At 46.3% G+C, this 18,824-nt stretch overlaps 1 protein-coding gene across 1 annotated transcript; it reads right to left on the reverse strand.

The window, feature by feature from the left end:
- Positions 1 to 14,388: 14,388 nt before the first annotated feature.
- Positions 14,389 to 18,596, reverse strand: LOC123424674 (RINT1-like protein MAG2L). The gene is made up of 4 exons (XM_045108332.1): positions 18,344 to 18,596; positions 18,115 to 18,222; positions 17,294 to 17,406; positions 14,389 to 17,166 (listed from the first exon to the last, which is right to left on the reverse strand). The coding sequence occupies exons 1-4, from the start codon at positions 18,579 to 18,581 to the stop codon at positions 15,139 to 15,141; spliced, it is 2,487 nt and encodes an 828-aa protein (XP_044964267.1). The 5' UTR covers positions 18,582 to 18,596; the 3' UTR covers positions 14,389 to 15,138.
- Between the last annotated feature and the right edge of the window lie 228 nt (positions 18,597 to 18,824).

The raw sequence follows: 18,824 nt of genomic DNA on the forward strand, positions 1-18,824 counted from the left end.
TATATAGGTTATTTTCCCGCATTTATGTGTGGCTTTATTTTGTTGTGCAACCCCACATATTTTATATGTTTCCGGGGTAGAAAAATCCATGGGATTTTTCTGCGCAATTAGTTTTAGCTTTTGAGTAAGGTAGTTCGCGCGATATTTTGCCGTGATGCCCTTTTGTTTATTTCGTAGGGTTTATTCCGTGCTTCGTTTGACGGAGTTGTCAACTAGAGAGTTGTTCTTGGATGTTTAGACTAGCCGCTGGTATTTTTAGTTGCAATGGAAATGCATGTTTAGGTGTGGTTTGCTTGCTCTCAAGTTGGTAGAAATAGTGCTGATTTGGAGGAGCTGAAATATTTTCCAAGTCTGGAATCTGTTATATTTTGTTGCTGTTTTGTTTTGCTTCTATCTTGTGATCTGTAGCTCTTTTGAGGTTGGTCCAATGGAGTTAGTTGTAGTCCTTATGTTTCTCTAGCATGCTGTAAATTTTCATGCCATTTGGAGTCCTGTAGCTATAGGTTTTGCTGCTGTCAATATAGCTTCAGATCGAAAACTGCACTTTCATGAGGTGTAATTTTCACTAAGTCTGAAATAGTGTGTGAGATGCCATTTTGTGTCTTATTTCCCTAGTGATCCATGATGCCATGATAGTTGTTGTTAGTTGTTTGTAGTAGTGCTTCTTGCCCTCTTTCGTGTCATGCCTTGCTTGAGTATATCGGAGATGTGTAGCTCGTAGTTGTGGGGCGTAGTAAATGCTATGTGGCTGATTTTGGCAGATTGTAGTGTTTTCTTGTTTTGCTCGTAGATGTTGAAACGTAGCTCCGATTTGATCGTGTCCTACATGAAACTGTTGGGGAACGTCGCATGGGAAACAAAAATTTTCCTACGCGCACGAAGACCTATCATGGTGATGTCCATCTACGAGAGGGGATGTGTGATCTACGTACCCTTGTAGACCGTACAGCAGAAGCGTTAGTGAACGCGATTGATGTAGTGGAACGTCCTCACGTCCCTCGATCCGCCCCGCGAACCGTCCCGCGATCAGTCCCACGATCTAGTGCCGAACGGACGGCACCTCCGCGTTCAGCACACGTACAGCTCGACGATGATCTCGGCCTTCTTGATCCAGCAAGAGAGACGGAGAGGTAGAAGAGTTCTCCAGCAGCGTGACGGCGCTCCGGAGGTTGGTGATGATCTTGTCTCGGCAGGGCTCCGCCCGAGCTCCGCAGAAACGCGATCTAGAGGTAAAACCGTGGAGATATGTGGTCGGGCTGCCGTGGCAAAGTTGTATCAAATCAGCCCTAAAACCTCCGTATATATAGGGGGAGGAGGGGGAGCCTTGCCTTGGCGTCCAAGGACTCCCAAGGGGGTCGGCCGAGCCTAAGGGGGGAACCCTCCCCTTCCAAACCGAGTCCAACTAGGTTTGGAAGGAGGAGTCCTTCCCCCTTTTCCCACCTGCTCTTTTTTTTCTCTTTGATTTTTCTTCCTATGGCGCATAGGGCTTTCTTGGGCTGTCCCACCAGCCCACTAAGGGCTGGTGCTCCACCCCTAATGCCTATGGGCTTCCCCGGGGTGGGTTGCCCCCCCGGTGAACTCCCGGAACCCATTCGTCATTCCCGGTACATTCCCGGTAACTCCGAAAACCTTCCGGTAATCAAATGAGGTCATCCTATATATCAATCTTCGTTTCCGGACCATTTCGGAAACCCTCGTGACGTCCGTGATCTCATCCGGGACTCCGAACAACATTCGGTAACCAACCATATAACTCAAATACGCATAAAACAACGTCGAACCTTAAGTGTGCAGACCCTGCGGGTTCGAGAACTATGTAGACATGACCCGAGAGACTCCTCGGGCAATATCCAATAGCGGGACCTGGATTCCCATATTGGATCCTACATATTCTACGAAGATCTTATCATTTGAACCTCACTGCCAAGGATTCATATAATCTCGTATGTCATTCCCTTTGTCCTTTGGTATGTTACTTGCCCGAGATTCGATCGTCACTATCCGCATACCTATTTCAATCTCGTTTACCGGCAAGTCTCTTTACTCGTTCCGTAATACAAGATCCCGCAACTTACACTAAGTCACATTGCTTGCAAGGCTTGTGTGTGATGTTGTATTACCGAGTGGGCCCCGAGATACCTCTCCGTCACACGGAGTGACAAATCCCAGTCTCGATCCATACCAACTCAACGAACACCTTCGGAGATACCTGTAGAGCATCTTTATAGTCACCCAGTTACGTTGCGACGTTTGATACACACAAAGTATTCCTCCGGTGTCAGTGAGTTATATGATCTCATGGTCATAGGAACAAATACTTGACATGCAGAAAACAGTAGCAACAAAATGACACGATCAACATGCTACGTCTATTAGTTTGGGTCTAGTCCATCACGTGATTCTCCTAATGACGTGATCCAGTTATCAAGCAACAACACCTTGTTCATAATCAGAAGACACTGACTATCATTGATCAACTAGCTAGCCAATTAGAGGCTTGCTAGGGACAGTGTTTTGTCTATGTATCCACACATGTATATAAGTCTTCATTCAATACAATTATAGCATGGATAATAAACGATTTTCTTGATACAGGAATTATAATAATAACTGTATTTATTATTGCCTCTAGGGCATAATTCCAACAGTCTCCCACTTGCACTAGAGTCAATAATCTAGACCTCACATCGTCATGTGAATTACATTGTAATAAATCTAACACCCATACAGTTCTGGTGTTGATCATGCTTTGCCCGTGGAAGAGGTTTAGTCAGCGGGTCTGCTACATTCAGATCCGTGTGCACTTTGCATATATTCACGTCCTCCCCTTCGACGTAGTCGCGGATGAGGTTGAAGCGTCGTTTGATGTGTCTGGACTTCTTGTGAAACCGTGGTTCCTTTGCTAAGGCAATGGCACCCGTGTTGTCACAGAACAAGGTTATTGGATTCAGTGCGCTTGGCACCACTCCAAGATCCGTCATGAACTGCTTCATCCAGACACCCTCCTTAGCCGCCTCCGAGGCAGCCATGTACTCCGTTTCACATGTAGAATCTGCTACGACGCTCTGCTTGGAACTGCACCAGCTTACCGCACCCCCATTAAAAATAAATATGTATCCGGTTTGCGACTTAGAGTCGTCCGGATCTGTGTCAAAGCTTGCATCCACGTAACCTTTTACGGCGAGCTCTTCGTCACCTCCATACACGAGAAACATTTCCTTAGTCCTTTTCAGGTACTTCAGGATATTCTTAACCGCCGTCCAGTGATCCACTCCTGGATTACTCTTGAACCTACCTGCCATACTTATGGCCAGGCTAACGTCCGGTCTAGTGCACAACATTGCATACATGATAGAACCTATGGCTGAAGCATAGGGGACGGTGCTCATATGCTCTCTATCCTCATCAGTTGCTGGGCACTGAGTCTTACTCAATCTCGTACCTTGTAAAACTGGCAAGAACCCTATCTTGGACTGTTCCATTTTGAACCTCTTCAAAACTTTATCAAGGTATGTGCTTTGTGAAAGTCCTATCAGGCGTTTTGATTTATCCCTGTAGATCTTAATGCCTAGAATGTAAGCAGCTTCTCCTAGGTCCTTCATAGAGAAACTTTTATTCAAGTAATCCTTTATGCTCTCCAAAAACTCTACGTTGTTTCCAATCAGCAATATGTCATCCACATATAATATTAGAAACGCCACAGAGCTCCCACTCACTTTCTTGTAAATACAAGATTCTCCAACCACTTGTATAAACCCAAATGCTTTGATCACCTCATCAAAGCGTTTGTTCCAACTCCGAGATGCTTGCACCAGTCCATAAATGGATCGCTGGAGCTTGCACACATTGTTAGCATTCTTAGGATCGACAAAACCTTCGGGTTGCATCATATACAACTCTTCCTTAAGGAAACCGTTAAGGAACGCCGTTTTGACATCCATCTGCCAGATTTCATAATCGAAAAATGCAGCTATTGCTAACATGATTCTGACGGACTTAAGCATCTCTACGGGTGAGAATGTCTCATCATAGTCAACTCCTTGAACTTGTGAAAAACCCTTTGCCACAAGTCGAGCTTTATAAACGGTCACATTGCCGTAAGCGTCTGTCTTCCTCTTAAAGATCCATTTGTTCTGAATAGCCTTGCGGCCCTCAGGTAGTACTTCCAAAGTCCACACTTTGTTCTCATACATGGATCCTATCTCGGACTTCATGGCTTCTAGCCATTTGTTGGAATCTGGGCCCACCATCGCTTCTTCATAATTTGCAGGTTCATTGTTGTCTAACAACATGACTGACAAGCCAGGATTACCGTACCACTCTGGAGCAGCACGTGGTCTCGTCGACCTGCGTGGTTCGACAGAAACTTGAACCGGAGTTTCATGATCATCATCATTAACTTCCTCCTCAACCGGCGTCGCAACGACAGAGGTTTCCCCTTGCCCTGCGCCACCATCCAGAGGGATGAGAGGTTCGACAACCTCGTCAAGTTCTATCTTCCTCCCACTCAATTCTCTCGAGAGAAACTCCTTCTCGAGAAAAGCTCCGTTTTTAGCAACAAACACTTTGCCCTTGGATTTGAGATAGAAGGTGTACCCAACTGTCTCTTTTGGGTAACCTATGAAGATGCACTTTTCCGCTTTGGGTTCTAGCTTTTTAGGCTGAAGCTTTTTGACATAAGCATCACATCCCCAAACTTTAAGAAACGACAACTTTGGCCTTTTGCCATACCATAGTTCGTATGGTGTCGTCTCAACGGATTTTGATGGTGCCCTATTTAAAGTGAATGCAGCTGTTTCTAATGCATAACCCCAAAATGATAATGGCAAATCGGTAAGAGACATCATAGATCGCACCATCTCTAATAAAGTACGATTACGACGTTCGGACACACCATCACGCTGTGGTGTTCCAGACGGTGTCAACTGTGAAACAATTCCACATTGTCTTAAGTGAGCACCAAACTCGAAACTCAGATATTCACCCGCACGATCAGACCGTAGGAACTTGATCTTCTTGTTACGATGATTTTCAACTTCACTCTGAAATTGCTTGAACTTTTCAAATGTTTCAGACTTGTGCTTCATTAAGTAGACATAACCATATCTACTCAAATCGTCAGTGAAGGTGAGAAAATAACGATATCCGCCGCGTGCCTCGACACTCATCGGACCACACACATCGGTATGTATGATTTCCAACAAGTCACTTGCACACTCCATTGTTCCGGAGAATGGAGTTTTAGTCATCTTGCCTATGAGGCATGGTTCGCACGTGTCAAGTGAATCAAAGTCAAGTGACTCCAAAAGTCCATCGGTATGGAGTTTCTTCATGCGCTTTACACCAATATGACCTAAGCGGCAGTGCCATAAAAATATGGCGCTATCATTGTTAACTCTAACTCTTTTGGTCTCAATGTTATGTATGTGTGTATCACTATCAAGATTCAATATGAACAATCCTCTCACATTGGGTGCATGACCATAAAAGATGTTACTCATAGAAATATAACAACCATTATTCTCTGACTTAAAAGAGTAACCGTCTCGCAATAAAGAAGATCCAGATATAATGTTCATGCTCAACGCAGGCACTAAATAACAATGATTTAAGTTCATAACTAATCCTGATGGTAACTGAAGTGAAACTGTGCCGACGGCAATTGCATCAACCTTGGAACCATTTCCTACGCGCATCATCACTTCATCTTTCGCCAGCCTTCGTTTATTCCGCAGTTCCTGTTTCGAGTTGCAAATATGAGCAACAGAACCGGTATCGAATACCCAGGCACTACTACGAGAGCCGGTTAAGTACACATCAATAACATGTATATCAAATATACCTGATTTTTCTTTGGCCGCCTTCTTATCAGCCAGATACTTGGGGCAATTGCGCTTCCAGTGACCCATACCCTTGCAATAGTAACACTCTGTTTCAGGCTTAGGTCCAGCTTTGGGTTTCTTCATCGGATTGGCAACAGGCTTGCCGCTCTTCTTTGAATTACCCTTCTTGCCTTTGCCGTTTCTCTTGAAACTAGTGGTTTTATTCACCATCAACACTTGATGCTCTTTACGGAGTTCAGACTCTGCGACTTTCAGCATCGCAAACAACTCGCCGGGAGACTTGTTCATCCCTTGCATGTTGTAGTTCAACACAAAGCCTTTATAGCTTGGCGGCAGTAATTGAAGGATTCTGTTAGTGATAGCTTCTTGCGGGAGTTCAATCCCCAGCTCAGCTAGATGGTTTGAGTACCCAGACATTTTGAGCACATGTTCACTGACAGACGAGTTCTCCTCCATCTTGCAAGCATAGAATTTATCGGAGGTCTCATACCTCTCGATCCGGGCGTTCTTCTGAAAGATAAACTTCAACTCCTGGAACATCTCAAATGCTCCATGACGCTCAAAGCGACGTTGAAGTCCCGGTTCTAAGCCATACAAGACTGCACATTGAACTACTGAGTAGTCCTCCTTACGTGCTAACCAAGCGTTCTTAACATCCTGATCAGCTGTAGCGGGTGGTTCATCTCCTAGCGCAACATTAAGGACATAATCCTTCTTCCCAGCTTGTAAGATTAGCTTAAGATTACGAGCCCAGTCTACAAAGTTGCTTCCATCATCTTTCAACTTAGCTTTCTCTAGGAACGTATTAAAATTCAGGGTGACTGTCGCGTGAGCCATGATCTACAACACAAATATATTCAAAGTGGACTTAGACTATGTTCAAGATAATTAGAGTTTAACTTAATCAAATTATTCGCTAAACTCCCACTCAAAAAGTACATCTCTCTAGTCATTTGAGTGGTTCATGATCCACTTACACTAGCTCAAGTCCGATCATCACGTGAGTTGAGCATAGTTTCAGTGGTAAGCATCCCCATGCTAATCATATCATCTATATGATTCATGATCGACCTTTCGGTCTCATGTTGTTCCGAGGACATGTCTGCACATGCTAGGCTCGTCAAGCTTAACCCGAGTGTTCCGCGTGCGCAACTGTTTTGCACCCGTTGTATGTGAACGTTGAGTCTATCACACCCGATCATCACGTGGTGTCTCGAAACGACGAACTGTAGCAACGGTGCACAGTCGGGGAGAACACAATTTCGTCTTGAAATTTTAGTGAGAGATTACCTCATAATGCTACCGTCGTTCTAAGCAAAATAAGGTGCATAAAAGGATTAACATCACATGCAATTCATAAGTGACATGATATGGCCATCATCACGTGCTCCTTGATCTCCATCACCAAAGCACCGGCATGATCTTCTTGTCACCGGCGCCACATCATGATCTCCATCAACGTGTCGCCATCGGGGTTGTCGTGCTACTCATGCTATTACTACTAAAGCTACATCCTAGCAAAATAGTAAACACATCTGCAAGCACAAACGTTAGTTATAAAGACAACCCTATGGCTCCTGCCGGTTGCCGTACCATCGACGTGCAAGTCGATATTATCTATTACAACATGATCATCTCATACATCCAATATATCACATCACATCGTTGGCCTTATCACATCACAAGCATACCCTACAAAAACAAGTTAGACGTCCTCTAATTTTGTTGTTGCATGTTTTACGTGGTGACCATGGGTATCTAGTAGGACCGCATCTTACTTACGCAAACACCACAACGGAGATATATGAGTTGCTATTTAACCTCATCCAAGGACCTCCTCGGTCAAATCCGATTCAACTAAAGTTGGAGAAACTCACACCCGCCAGTCATCTTTGAGCAACGGAGTTACTCGTAGCGATGAAACCAGTCTCTCGTAAGCGTACGAGTAATGTTGGTCCGAGCCGCTTCGATCCAACAATACCACGGAATCAAGAAAAGACTAAGGAGGGCAGCAAAACGCACATCACGGCCCACAAAAACTTTTGTGTTCTACTCGAGAAGACATCTACGCATGAACCTAGCTCATGATGCCACTGTTGGGGAACGTCGCATGGGAAACAAAAATTTTCCTACGCGCACGAAGACCTATCATGGTGATGTCCATCTACGAGAGGGGATGTGTGATCTACGTACCCTTGTAGACCGTACAGGAGAAGCGTTACTGAACGAGGTTGATGTAGTGGAAGTCCTCACGTCCCTCGATCCGCCCCGCGAACCGTCCCACGATCAGTCCCACGATCTAGTGCCGAATGGACGGCACCTCCGCGTTCAGCACACGTACAGCTCGACGATGATCTCGGCCTTCTTGATCCAGCAAGAGAGACAAAGAGGTAGAAGAGTTCTCCGGCAGCGTGACGGCGCTTCGGAGGTTGGTGATGATCTTGTCTCGGCAGGGCTCCGCCCGAGCTCCGCAGAAACGCGATCTAGAGGTAAAACCGTGGAGATATGTGGTCGGGCTGCCGTGGCAAAGTTGTATCAAATCAGCCCTAAAACCTCCGTATATATAGGGGGAGGAGGGGGAGCCTTGCCTTGGGGTCCAAGGACTCCCAAGGGGGTCGGCCGAGCCTAAGGGGGGAACCCTCCCCTTCCAAACCGAGTCCAACTAGGTTTGGAAGGAGGAGTCCTTCCCCCTTTTCCCACCTCCTCTTTTTTTTCCTCTTTGATTTTTCTTCCTATGGCGCATAGGGCTTTCTTGGGCTGTCCCACCAGCCCACTAAGGGCTGGTGCGCCACCCCTAATGCCTATGGGCTTCCCCGGGGTGGGTTGCCCCTCCCGGTGAACTCCCGGAACCCATTCGTCATTCCCGGTACATTCCCGGTAACTCCGAAAACCTTCCGGTAATCAAATGAGGTCATCCTATATATCAATCTTCGTTTCCGGACCATTCCGGAAACCCTCGTGACGTCCGTGATCTCATCCGGGACTCCGAACAACATTCGGTAATCAACCATATAACTCAAATACGCATAAAACAACGTTGAACCTTAAGTGTGCAGACCCTGCGGGTTCGAGAACTATGTAGACATGACCCGAGAGACTCCTCGGTCAATATCCAATAGCGGGACCTAGATGCCCATATTGGATCCTACATATTCTACGAAGATCTTATCATTTGAAACTCAGTGCCAAGGATTCATATAATCCTGTATGTCATTCCCTTTGTCCTTCGGTATGTTACTTGCCCGAGATTCGATCGTCAGTATCCACATACCTATTTCATTCTCGTTTACCGGCAAGTCTCTTTACTCATTCCGTAATACAAGATCCCGCAACTTACACTAAGTCACATTGCTTGCAAGGCTTGTGTGTGATGTTGTATTACCGAGTGGGCCCCGAGATACCTCTCCGCCACACGGAGTGACAAATCCCAGTCTCGATCCATACCAACTCAACGAACACCTTCGGAGATACCTGTAGAGCATCTTTATAGTCACCCAGTTACATTGCGACGTTTGATACACACAAAGTATTCCTCCAGTGTCAGTGAGTTATATGATCTCATGGTCATAGGAACAAATACTTGACATGCAGAAAACAGTAGCAACAAAATGACACGATCAACATGCTACGTCTATTAGTTTGGGTCTAGTCCATCACGTGATTCTCCTAATGACGTGATCCAGTTATCAAGCAACAACACCTTGTTCATAATCAGAAGACACTCACTATCATTGATCAAATGGCTAGCCAACTAGAGGCTTGCTAGGGACAGTGTTTTGTCTATGTATCCACACATGTATATAAGTCTTCATTCAATACAATTATAGCATGGATAATAAACGATTATCTTGATACAGGAATTATAATAATAACTATATTTATTATTGCTTCTAGGACATAATTCCAACAGAAACTTGCTTAGAATCTCGTGTAGTTTCATTTTCTCTTGCTGGTTGTATGTTTTGAAGTGCTCGTGACCGCCGTTGCACACATATTGCATTCATGCCATTATATCTTGCGGTGCTTGTAACTTTTGACACGTAGCTCCGTTGGAGATGTTCTTTATGTGTTGATTGCTTGAAATGACGCGTAGAATCACGTGAACCTATTTTTTTTTCTGTTTAACAACTAATTAAATGCATTAGTTCAGATCTGGACAGAATTATAAATTAACATGTGAGGTCGTCTCGGAGGTGCTATATGTCATTTCCGACCTCATTTAAAATGCCTAGATATGTAGATTAATTACGCTTCACCTTTTGCCATGTTTAACCATATTTAATATTGCCGTGTACCTAATCGGGATAGAACTAAATAATTAACGTGGAGTTTCGTCAATATGCAACTCGTTGCATATTGAACTTCACTTAATGTGTAGTGTTTGATTGTGTGATTTGTCATGCCATGACTTGCACGTTTTCAGCTGCTCATGCATCATTTGTGTTGTGCTTCGTGTGGTGAATTCTGTGTGTTGATTTGTGTTTCCGGTTTGCTTCGTCTCGATAGAGTTCCGCAGCGTGCCGGATTGTGAGGACCCGTTCGACTACGTCGGTTCGTCTGCTTCACGAAGGCATTCTTCTTCCAAGCGGGATCTCAGGCAAGATGATCATTTCCCCAGATACCATTACTATCATTGCCATGCTAGTTTACCGTTTCTATCGGTTATGTCTCGTTGCCTACCACCTGTTAAATATTAGCCTCTCAACAATGCCATGAAAACCTTCAACCTGTTCAACCTAGCAAACCACTGATTGGCTATGTTACTGCTTGCTTAACCCTGTGTTAGCGTTGCTAGTTGCAGGTGCAGTTGCTTCCATGTGATAACATGGGTTCCTTGCTATATCACCATATTAATGCTATTTAATTTAATGCACCTATATACTTGGTAAAAGGTGGAAGGCTCAGCCTTTCTAGCCTGGTGTTTTGTTCCACCTTTGCCCCCTTAGTTTCCGGCTACCGGTGTTATGTTCCATAAATGAGCGCGCCTAACACGATCAGGGTTGTTATGGGGACCCCTTGATAATTCGTTTTAGATTAAAACTGGTCTGGCAAGGTCCAACTTTGGTACTACATTTTCCTAAACACCTAATATAATTGCATAGGGACTTTCCGGACCCGGAGGATAATTTAATCAACCCCCGGGCTAGTGCTCCTCATGAGTGTTGGCCCCACCTGAGCGATGTTCGGCGCCCCTCTGGTCACCCGGAGGTTTAGCGATCCCGACGTCTAGCTCATCCGCCGTGTCCTGAGAACGAGGTACGCGAATCCTATTGGGATCGTCGACACGTCGAGCGGCCTTGCTGGATTAATTTTACCTTTGACGAGATATCTTGTGCATCGGTATTCCGGTGATGGTTTGGGTAATCTCAGAGTTGAGGTTTTCCACTAGGGAATCCGACGAGATCACGAGCTTCGTGATTGAGGATTTCTATGCGGTTTGTGGCAATTTGTGACGGACTAGTTGGAGCACCCCTGCAGGGTTAAATCTTTTCGGAAAGCTGTGCCCGCGGTTATGTGGCAACGTGGAAGCTTTGTTTAACACTGGTTCTAGATAACTTGAAGCTAACTTAATTAAAACATGCCAACTGTGTGCGTAACCATGACTGTCTCTTTCGTGAGTTCCTTCTCCGATCGAGGACACGGTGGGGTTATGTCTGACGTAGGTAGGTGTTCGGGATCATTCATTTGATCAACAGTAGTTCACGTCCGTTATGCGTAGATCTTCCCCCTCTTATTTCTTGTACTCGTAAGTTGGCCACCAAATATATGCTTAGCCGCTGCTGCAACCTCACCACTTAACCATACGTCACCCATTAAGCTTTGCTAGTCTTGATACCTTTGGAAATGAGATTGCTGAGTCCCCTGTGGCTCACAGATTACTTCAACACCAGTTGCAGGTACAGGTAAAGGTTACTTGACGCGAACGCGTTGATTGCTCATTTGGAGTTGCTTCTTCTTCTTCTTCTTCTTCGATCTAGGGTGGGTTCCAGGCCGGCAACCTGGGATAGCAAGGATGGACGTCGTTCTTATTTTCTCGTTTGTTTTCGTCCGTAATCGGACCCTGCTCTTACTCTTGATGATTATGTAATGTACTGATGTGACTCTGATGTAGCTTGTGGCGAGTGTAAGCCAACTCTGTATATATATCTCTTCCTTTCAGTACATGTACTTGTAACGATATCCATTCTTGCGACACGACGAGATGCGCTTCTATCCCTGACGAGGCCTTCGTGCCAAATTGAGGATAGGGTCGCATCTTGGGCGTGACAAGTTGTTTCCTGCATTGTTGCAAAGTGTTTTTGTTTTCTGCCATGTGGTTCGGATATGGTGTTCACAAATGCAGCCCACCGAGGATATATGCCATCGGCAAAATAGTATCCCATGTTGTAGTTTCGACCACTGATGCTGTAGTTGCACGGAGGTGATTCCCCGTTGCAAAGCCTCTTGAACACCGGAAATCGTTGAAGCACGTTGATGTCATTGTAAGAACCTTGCATTTCAAAGAAAGCATGCCAGATCCACAAGTCATGTGATGCCACCGCCTCTTGTATGATGTTGGCCTCTTCTGTGTAACCTTGGTACATTCCTCACAAACCTTTGGGGCAGTTCTTCCATTGCCAATGCATGCAATCGATTGATCCGAGCATTCCTGAAAACCATCTAGCCTCTCCAATAGCCAACAACTTCTGCTTGTCCTATATATTTGGGTCTCCCAGATACTCTGCTCCAAACAGCTCCACCACAACACGGGCAAACTTGAGAGTAGTTTTCAGGCATGTGCTCTCTCCCATCCCGACCATCTCGCCAACAACATCTGACGCATTACCAAGTGCAAGCATCCTCATAGCAGCCGTGCACTTCTGCTTGGCAGAGAAAGAGAGTTGACCGCGACAATCCCTTGTGAGCTTGAAGTAGCCATCGTGTGTCTTTACTCCCTCAACAATGCGCAGAACAATGGTTTTCACATGCAAAAATGATGACGAAAAAATGTATCACCCGGAAAAGTTGGGTCCGGATTAAAGTAATCCTTCTGTAGTAGTTTTGCTCCGGATACCCTACCCCGATTGATGACTCCTATCCCTTTGATTGAGCCCTTGAAATTGAGAATGTGCTCCACTTTCCGGTCCATTTCCTCTTGCATGCTCATGAGCATCATCATGTCCACTTCTTCGTCTGAATCCGATGAATCGAAGAACTCATCTTGAATCAATTGATCAAGCTCCGTCGGTCCATACTCCTTGCCGGACGAAGCATCGGTATCCATCGTTTCCCCTAAAAATTTGACCAACAAATCCGATCAGACATTTTGTCGAACATATCCGGCACAAGGCACACACAGAGAGTTGCCGGACGTACCATTGTGTCTTCCGGGCCGACGACGACGTCCTGTGCGAAGAGGTCGGGAGAGATGATCCCTTTGACCGAGCGGACGGGGTGGCAGAGGCTACTAGGCGACAGAGCACGCGCGGCGAGGAAGCTGCGAGACGGACGACACGCGGAGCAAGAAGAGAGGAAAACGGGAAATGGATTCAGCAGTTCTGCAAGGTGGATTTGGTGCAATTTGCGGTAGGGTCAGGCTGTCGGGCGCACCCGGGCTCCCCCATATCTGTCCCATATTTGGGCTGGAAATGGGGGGTGCCGGTCAGCCCGGACGTTTGAGGCCGGTTTGAAAGGCCCGTGTGGATCGAATTTTGTGATCGAGGAGTGATCGGGCGGCCTGCACAGACGTTTGATGGTTTGAGGGGTCCGGTTGTAGATGTTCTAAGATCGCCACACCTAATCTTAGTCATGCCACAACATCTTAGGCATGTGTTTGGTTTATTGCCATATTTGTGGCTTGCCACACTTTTCTAGTTACATGGTCCACACGTCATAGACTTTTTTTTTACCAAATCTTGCCACATTTGTGGTGGTCATTTTGTTAGCCACACTTTGACTAAGGTTAGTTACGACAAAGTTAGTCATGAACCAAACAAGCCCTACATGTGTTCCAACTAGATACTCCTATGAGGACAATTCCACTGTTTTAACCCTTTTTGCTAACTTTAGCTCGATCTGATCCCGTTTGTAAAAAAAAAGTTGGCCCTTTTCCTACCGCCATCTGTTGTGGCGGTAGGCATACACATCCTACCGCCACAGTGACGGTAGCCACTTACCCACGTCGACGGGATCAAACTGTGTCGTTTGTATTGATCCGAACCACACCGTCACAGAGTGATGATAGGATATGTATGTCTACCGTCACAACGGATGACGGTATGAAAAATGATCAGATTTGACTTTTTTTAGCTAAACTATACCAAAACCAAAAGGATCAAAAGAAATCGTCTCTCCTATGAAACCTATGAACTGTGCCTAACAGATTGGCATGGGGACAAGCACCTGACAGAGTTGAATCACGATGCGGGGCGGGACGGTCAAGATTAAGTGACCCGAGTTGCTCGTCTCCCGTTCGTTCGCACTCTCTATCGACAGATCACGCATCCAGCGAAAATTTAATGCAAGTCAAGGCCGGCGAGGCGATCCGATGATGGATCTGCATGCATTTTTATATGCCGATTTGTTATCTATATATCCCTAGGAATCGCAGCGAACAAGACGACGTAAGCAGTTGAACTGGTCTACACACAGGACAATGAACCCATTAAATTAAATAAAACACACCGATCAGATCTGCCCCTGACTTCCCTGGATTGGGCTGATACACGACGCAGCAGCCAACGGACTCGTTCCACAGGGTTGTGACTTTTTCGGGCCGTAACCAGGGGAAGATACTAGTAAGCTGATGAAATCTTCATCCGTGACGGAGGCATCCCAATCTGAATAAATCAATCTATGCTTGCGGTGACGACGTGCTTAGATTGACCGTGATCAGGTCAGTCAAAGCAGGAAGCGGGATAGCACATCGACAGGTGGCGGAATTCCGTCATCCGGTCGCGTTGTCATCATCTCCAATTTGTCACAGATCACATATGTAAATCCAGTGAGTAGCACGCAGGAAAGTTGTTTGCCTCCTGCTTTATCAACACCTTCCTGGAAGCAGGGTTGATCTTGAAACGCAGCACGCTGGCTGCCGTGGGTGGAGTTCCCTTTAGATTGTTGTGTGTGTACACCTCTTTCTGCAGAAGAAGATGGCGGTGTTGGTGTCAGTCAAGTCGGTCATCAGGGCTGGGTTCCCATTGTGCTTCCTGGAAGGAGGACACCTGCCTGCACCGGCACGGCAAGATCAGCTTCTTTCTAGAATTCTAGTCAGCCACAGGTCTCAGCAGCACCTGCTTTTGTACCGCTAACGCGATTATCCACCGGACTTCCTGCTTCTCAGGACTTTGACGGCCTGGCTAGCATCCACATGGTGCAACCCATGCTGCCTCAGGCCAGACTTGCCTTCATCGTCCTTCCCGTTCTTGAGCGCTTCCAACAAGTACTGAGCGTCTGTGTCTCTCATGGTCAGCAGCTTCAGGGAGTCGGTTACGAACGGGAAGAAGGCCTCCGGTCTGGAACAGTAGGGCCTGAAGATGCGGAGGAGGGCCTTCGTGTCGACTCTCAGCTGGATGACTGCGGGGTCAGGGAACTTCACTTGGCCCCACCGTATGCTGCTGTAGACGAAGTAGTCAAGACCTTCTGCTATGCTCCTCCACAGGTCAAGGAAATCCTTGGAGTTGAGATACAGCTTCAGCTTCGTTGTTCGCTCTCTCAGGACTTCTAGGCTGGTGACGAATCCGGGTGAAACCTCTAGGTTTTCTTCGTCAGGAACCTGATCGTCTGGTTGGTTTTGTTCGTTTGATGATCCAATGCCTTGGACGTAGTCCCAGGATAGGTCTTCAAACTCAATCAGGATGGAGGACATGATCTGTTCCAGAAAATCGGTCCCGAGCTTAACCAAAAAGGCAATTTCGTCTGCAAAGAAAGAACACTGGCGTTGGGTACTGTGCCTGTGGATTTGTTCTTGGTTCTTATCGACATAGTTCACATGCGCACCCAGCTCCATGAAGGTGGTATCTTCATCCCATTCCCGAAGAACATATTCACAATATCTAGCGGCATTGATTGCATAGGAAGCTTTCAACAGAGACTCATCTTGTAAAGCTGTATTTGGTAACTGCAGTGCCTCACATCGCTCATGCAAGACAATAAAGAAGTCATTCAAGAACTGGACTGAAGTGGATCTGCTGTACTGGATCTTCACCCCTTTATTTGGCAGAGCATGACTTCTTTCAATCATTGCCGATGCAGTTTTGACAACAAATTCAGAAACAGGTGGAGCTTTGTAATCTTCTCTTGTGGAAAGAAGAAATTTAGCAGTGCTTTCCTGGTGACCAAGCTCATCTTGAGGATCAATACTGCATAACCAACATGTCTCATCGTCCATTTCAGATTTGAGCTTATTCTGTGCAGAATGAAGCTCTATATCAGCCCATATCTGAAGCCAATCAGAATGTCCAACGTATATTGAGAAGACAGATAATGACCGAGAGAACCCTTCAGAAACCAATGCAACTTTCTGAATTCCTGAATCTGCAAGCAGCTGCATTCTTTTATCAAAAGTGATCATCTGGTCATTCAAATGCATCCAAGATGAATGTACTTCAAGTTTGTTGTCATCAGTTCGATGATAAGAGGTCACAAGCGCTGGGAAAATTTGCGTCTCGAGGTATCCTAGAAGCATTTTTACCATTCCAGTTACCCAAGATTCTTTGGCACTTAAGCCCACAAGTCTTGCTTTGTCAATCAAAGGCTGCAGTATATCATCCACTCCATCCATGAAATCCTTTGTAATCTTATAAACAAGAGCAAAGATAAACTCTGGTTGTTCAGACCATTTAGAAAAATGATACTCCATCCTTGACACAATAGGGTGAACCAGTTCATCAATTGCCCAAAGTCCATTACCGAGGCACGCACTTTTATCTAAGTACTTCGAATCTGACAAGCTAGGAGTAGTTGCCGCTGGCATTTGGCATTGCCGCACTTCACGGTTGGCTTGCACATGTTGTAGAGAACACAGTGCCAGAAAGCTTTCAGAATACTTTTCTTTATTTGCCTCATTCATCAAGATAAGGGGATTTGGAACTTGGGAGTACTTATCCTTCTCCATGTCAGGTGAAGACAAGGAAGGTGGCCAGCCTAGTGCAGCAAGTAGAGCTCGATAATCTGTAAGTGCTTGAGGCCTCAAAATGGCTAGAGTCTTGTCCACTCTTGAATCAACCGCCACTATAAGATTTGTCCACTGTGGCCTACTTGTGCTGATCCTTACCAACTCTTGCTCAATATCTCTCACAGCATCAACAGCCTGGAGCAACTTTTCTTGCTTCCTTTCCACCCCCTACATCACAGAAAAAGAAAGAGCAACACTTAATGCAGGTTACTGCTGTGAGGCCTATATGAGCATAACCTATTATTAGTTGCATCCACAACGACAAAGGGAGAAACAGAAGACAAAAGGTTCTTACGTTTGATGCACGTCGAAGTACTGATGACAGGTTCAACTTTGAGGCCTGTCTAACAATAGAATATGCTGCATCTTCTAGGTTACCAACCAGAGCTTCCAACTGTAGAGTAGCTTCTGGAATGTCAGCACAGCAAAGTTATAGAAAGGGCGATAAACTCCTACATCATACTAGGAGGACATTAAGAAGATAAAATAATACAGTGGAGACAAACTACCGCACCAAACAGATTCTCTTTTTGCAGTAAAGGACAAATTACTTGTGGTCATGCACATTGCAGGAAGGTAAATAGATCACACCAAATTTAAGCAGTTAGCACTATTAACTGGTACAGCCAGTTTTATGTTCTGTGGAAGACAACATTTATTCAGGAAATTTTGAATGCTGATACAAGTTTATTCGGTGAGGATCTTCTCAACTGAACAAATGCTTTACATGGATTGTCCCTTCAGTTCACATGCTCAGTTCCCCTCGTTTGGTTAGACTCAATGCATTCCTTTTGGCGTTAGATCAAAGTATTGTGAAGTATGAGCAAACCATATTGCAAGCACCATCTTTGGACAGAAAAACTAAAGACATCTGCCCTTGTGAGTTGTGATCCAATCAAGCATAACTGGCTAACATTGCCAGATTCAGAGCGAAATTTGACAGGCAAAACCATTCATAATCTACCAGAAATTTCCCACAGCAACTGTTTTTTGAAAAGCTAAACATCTAATCATCTAAGACATTCCTTTCGGGAAATGTAGGGTCCCCAATTAGTACGAGATTGTGCAAATTTACAGTTAGGAGAGCTTGGCACAAAGAGAGGAACAAACGCTCACCCGCGTAGAGCCGAATGGTGTCGATCCGCTGGATCTCCCGCACGATCGCCGGCAGCTCCACGCCCGGAGCGCTCGCCTCCCCTTCGTCCCCGGCAGGGACGTCTCCTCCTGCAAACAATGAACCCCCATTGAGACCCCGAGCCAAATCCGCGACAGGCAGAAGCAAGCAGGGAACGGAACGGGTCGGGACAGGGGTTAAAACCCTAGGGTTTAGTTTAAGGGAGCGGACCTCGGGAGCGGATGCGGCGGAGGCCTGACCGGGCCTCGGCGGAGCGGGCGAGCCAGGAGGCGGAGCCGGACGCGAGCTGCGCCTCGAGGCGGCGGAGGGACGCCTCGAGCCCCGCGCACTCGCGGCGGAGGAGCTCGGCTAGGGCCGGCGCGGCGGCCAGGTCGTCGGCGGAGGCGAAGTGCGCGTCCAGGAAGCCGCGCAGGGTCGCCGCCGGGGGCTGCGGCCGCGGGGGTGACATGGGCCGGCCGGTGGGTCGGAACTCGAGAGGGAAAAAAATGCAGGCTCGGGGTCGAGAAAAGAAATCGAAGTTTGGGAGGTGTGGCCTTGGCGTGGAACGGGAAAGGAAAACTGTTTTGCCTCTCACTGGACCACATGTCCACATGGGAATGAGAGGGAGGGGAAGCACTAACACCCCCTTTTTTTTAAACGTTTTCCGCCCCGGAACATTCGGCCATACGCACGCGCGTTTTTGATCTCGCGA

Source organism: Hordeum vulgare, chromosome 2H (assembly GCF_904849725.1).
Source record: "Hordeum vulgare subsp. vulgare chromosome 2H, MorexV3_pseudomolecules_assembly, whole genome shotgun sequence".
NCBI classification, from domain to species: domain Eukaryota; kingdom Viridiplantae; phylum Streptophyta; class Magnoliopsida; order Poales; family Poaceae; genus Hordeum; species Hordeum vulgare.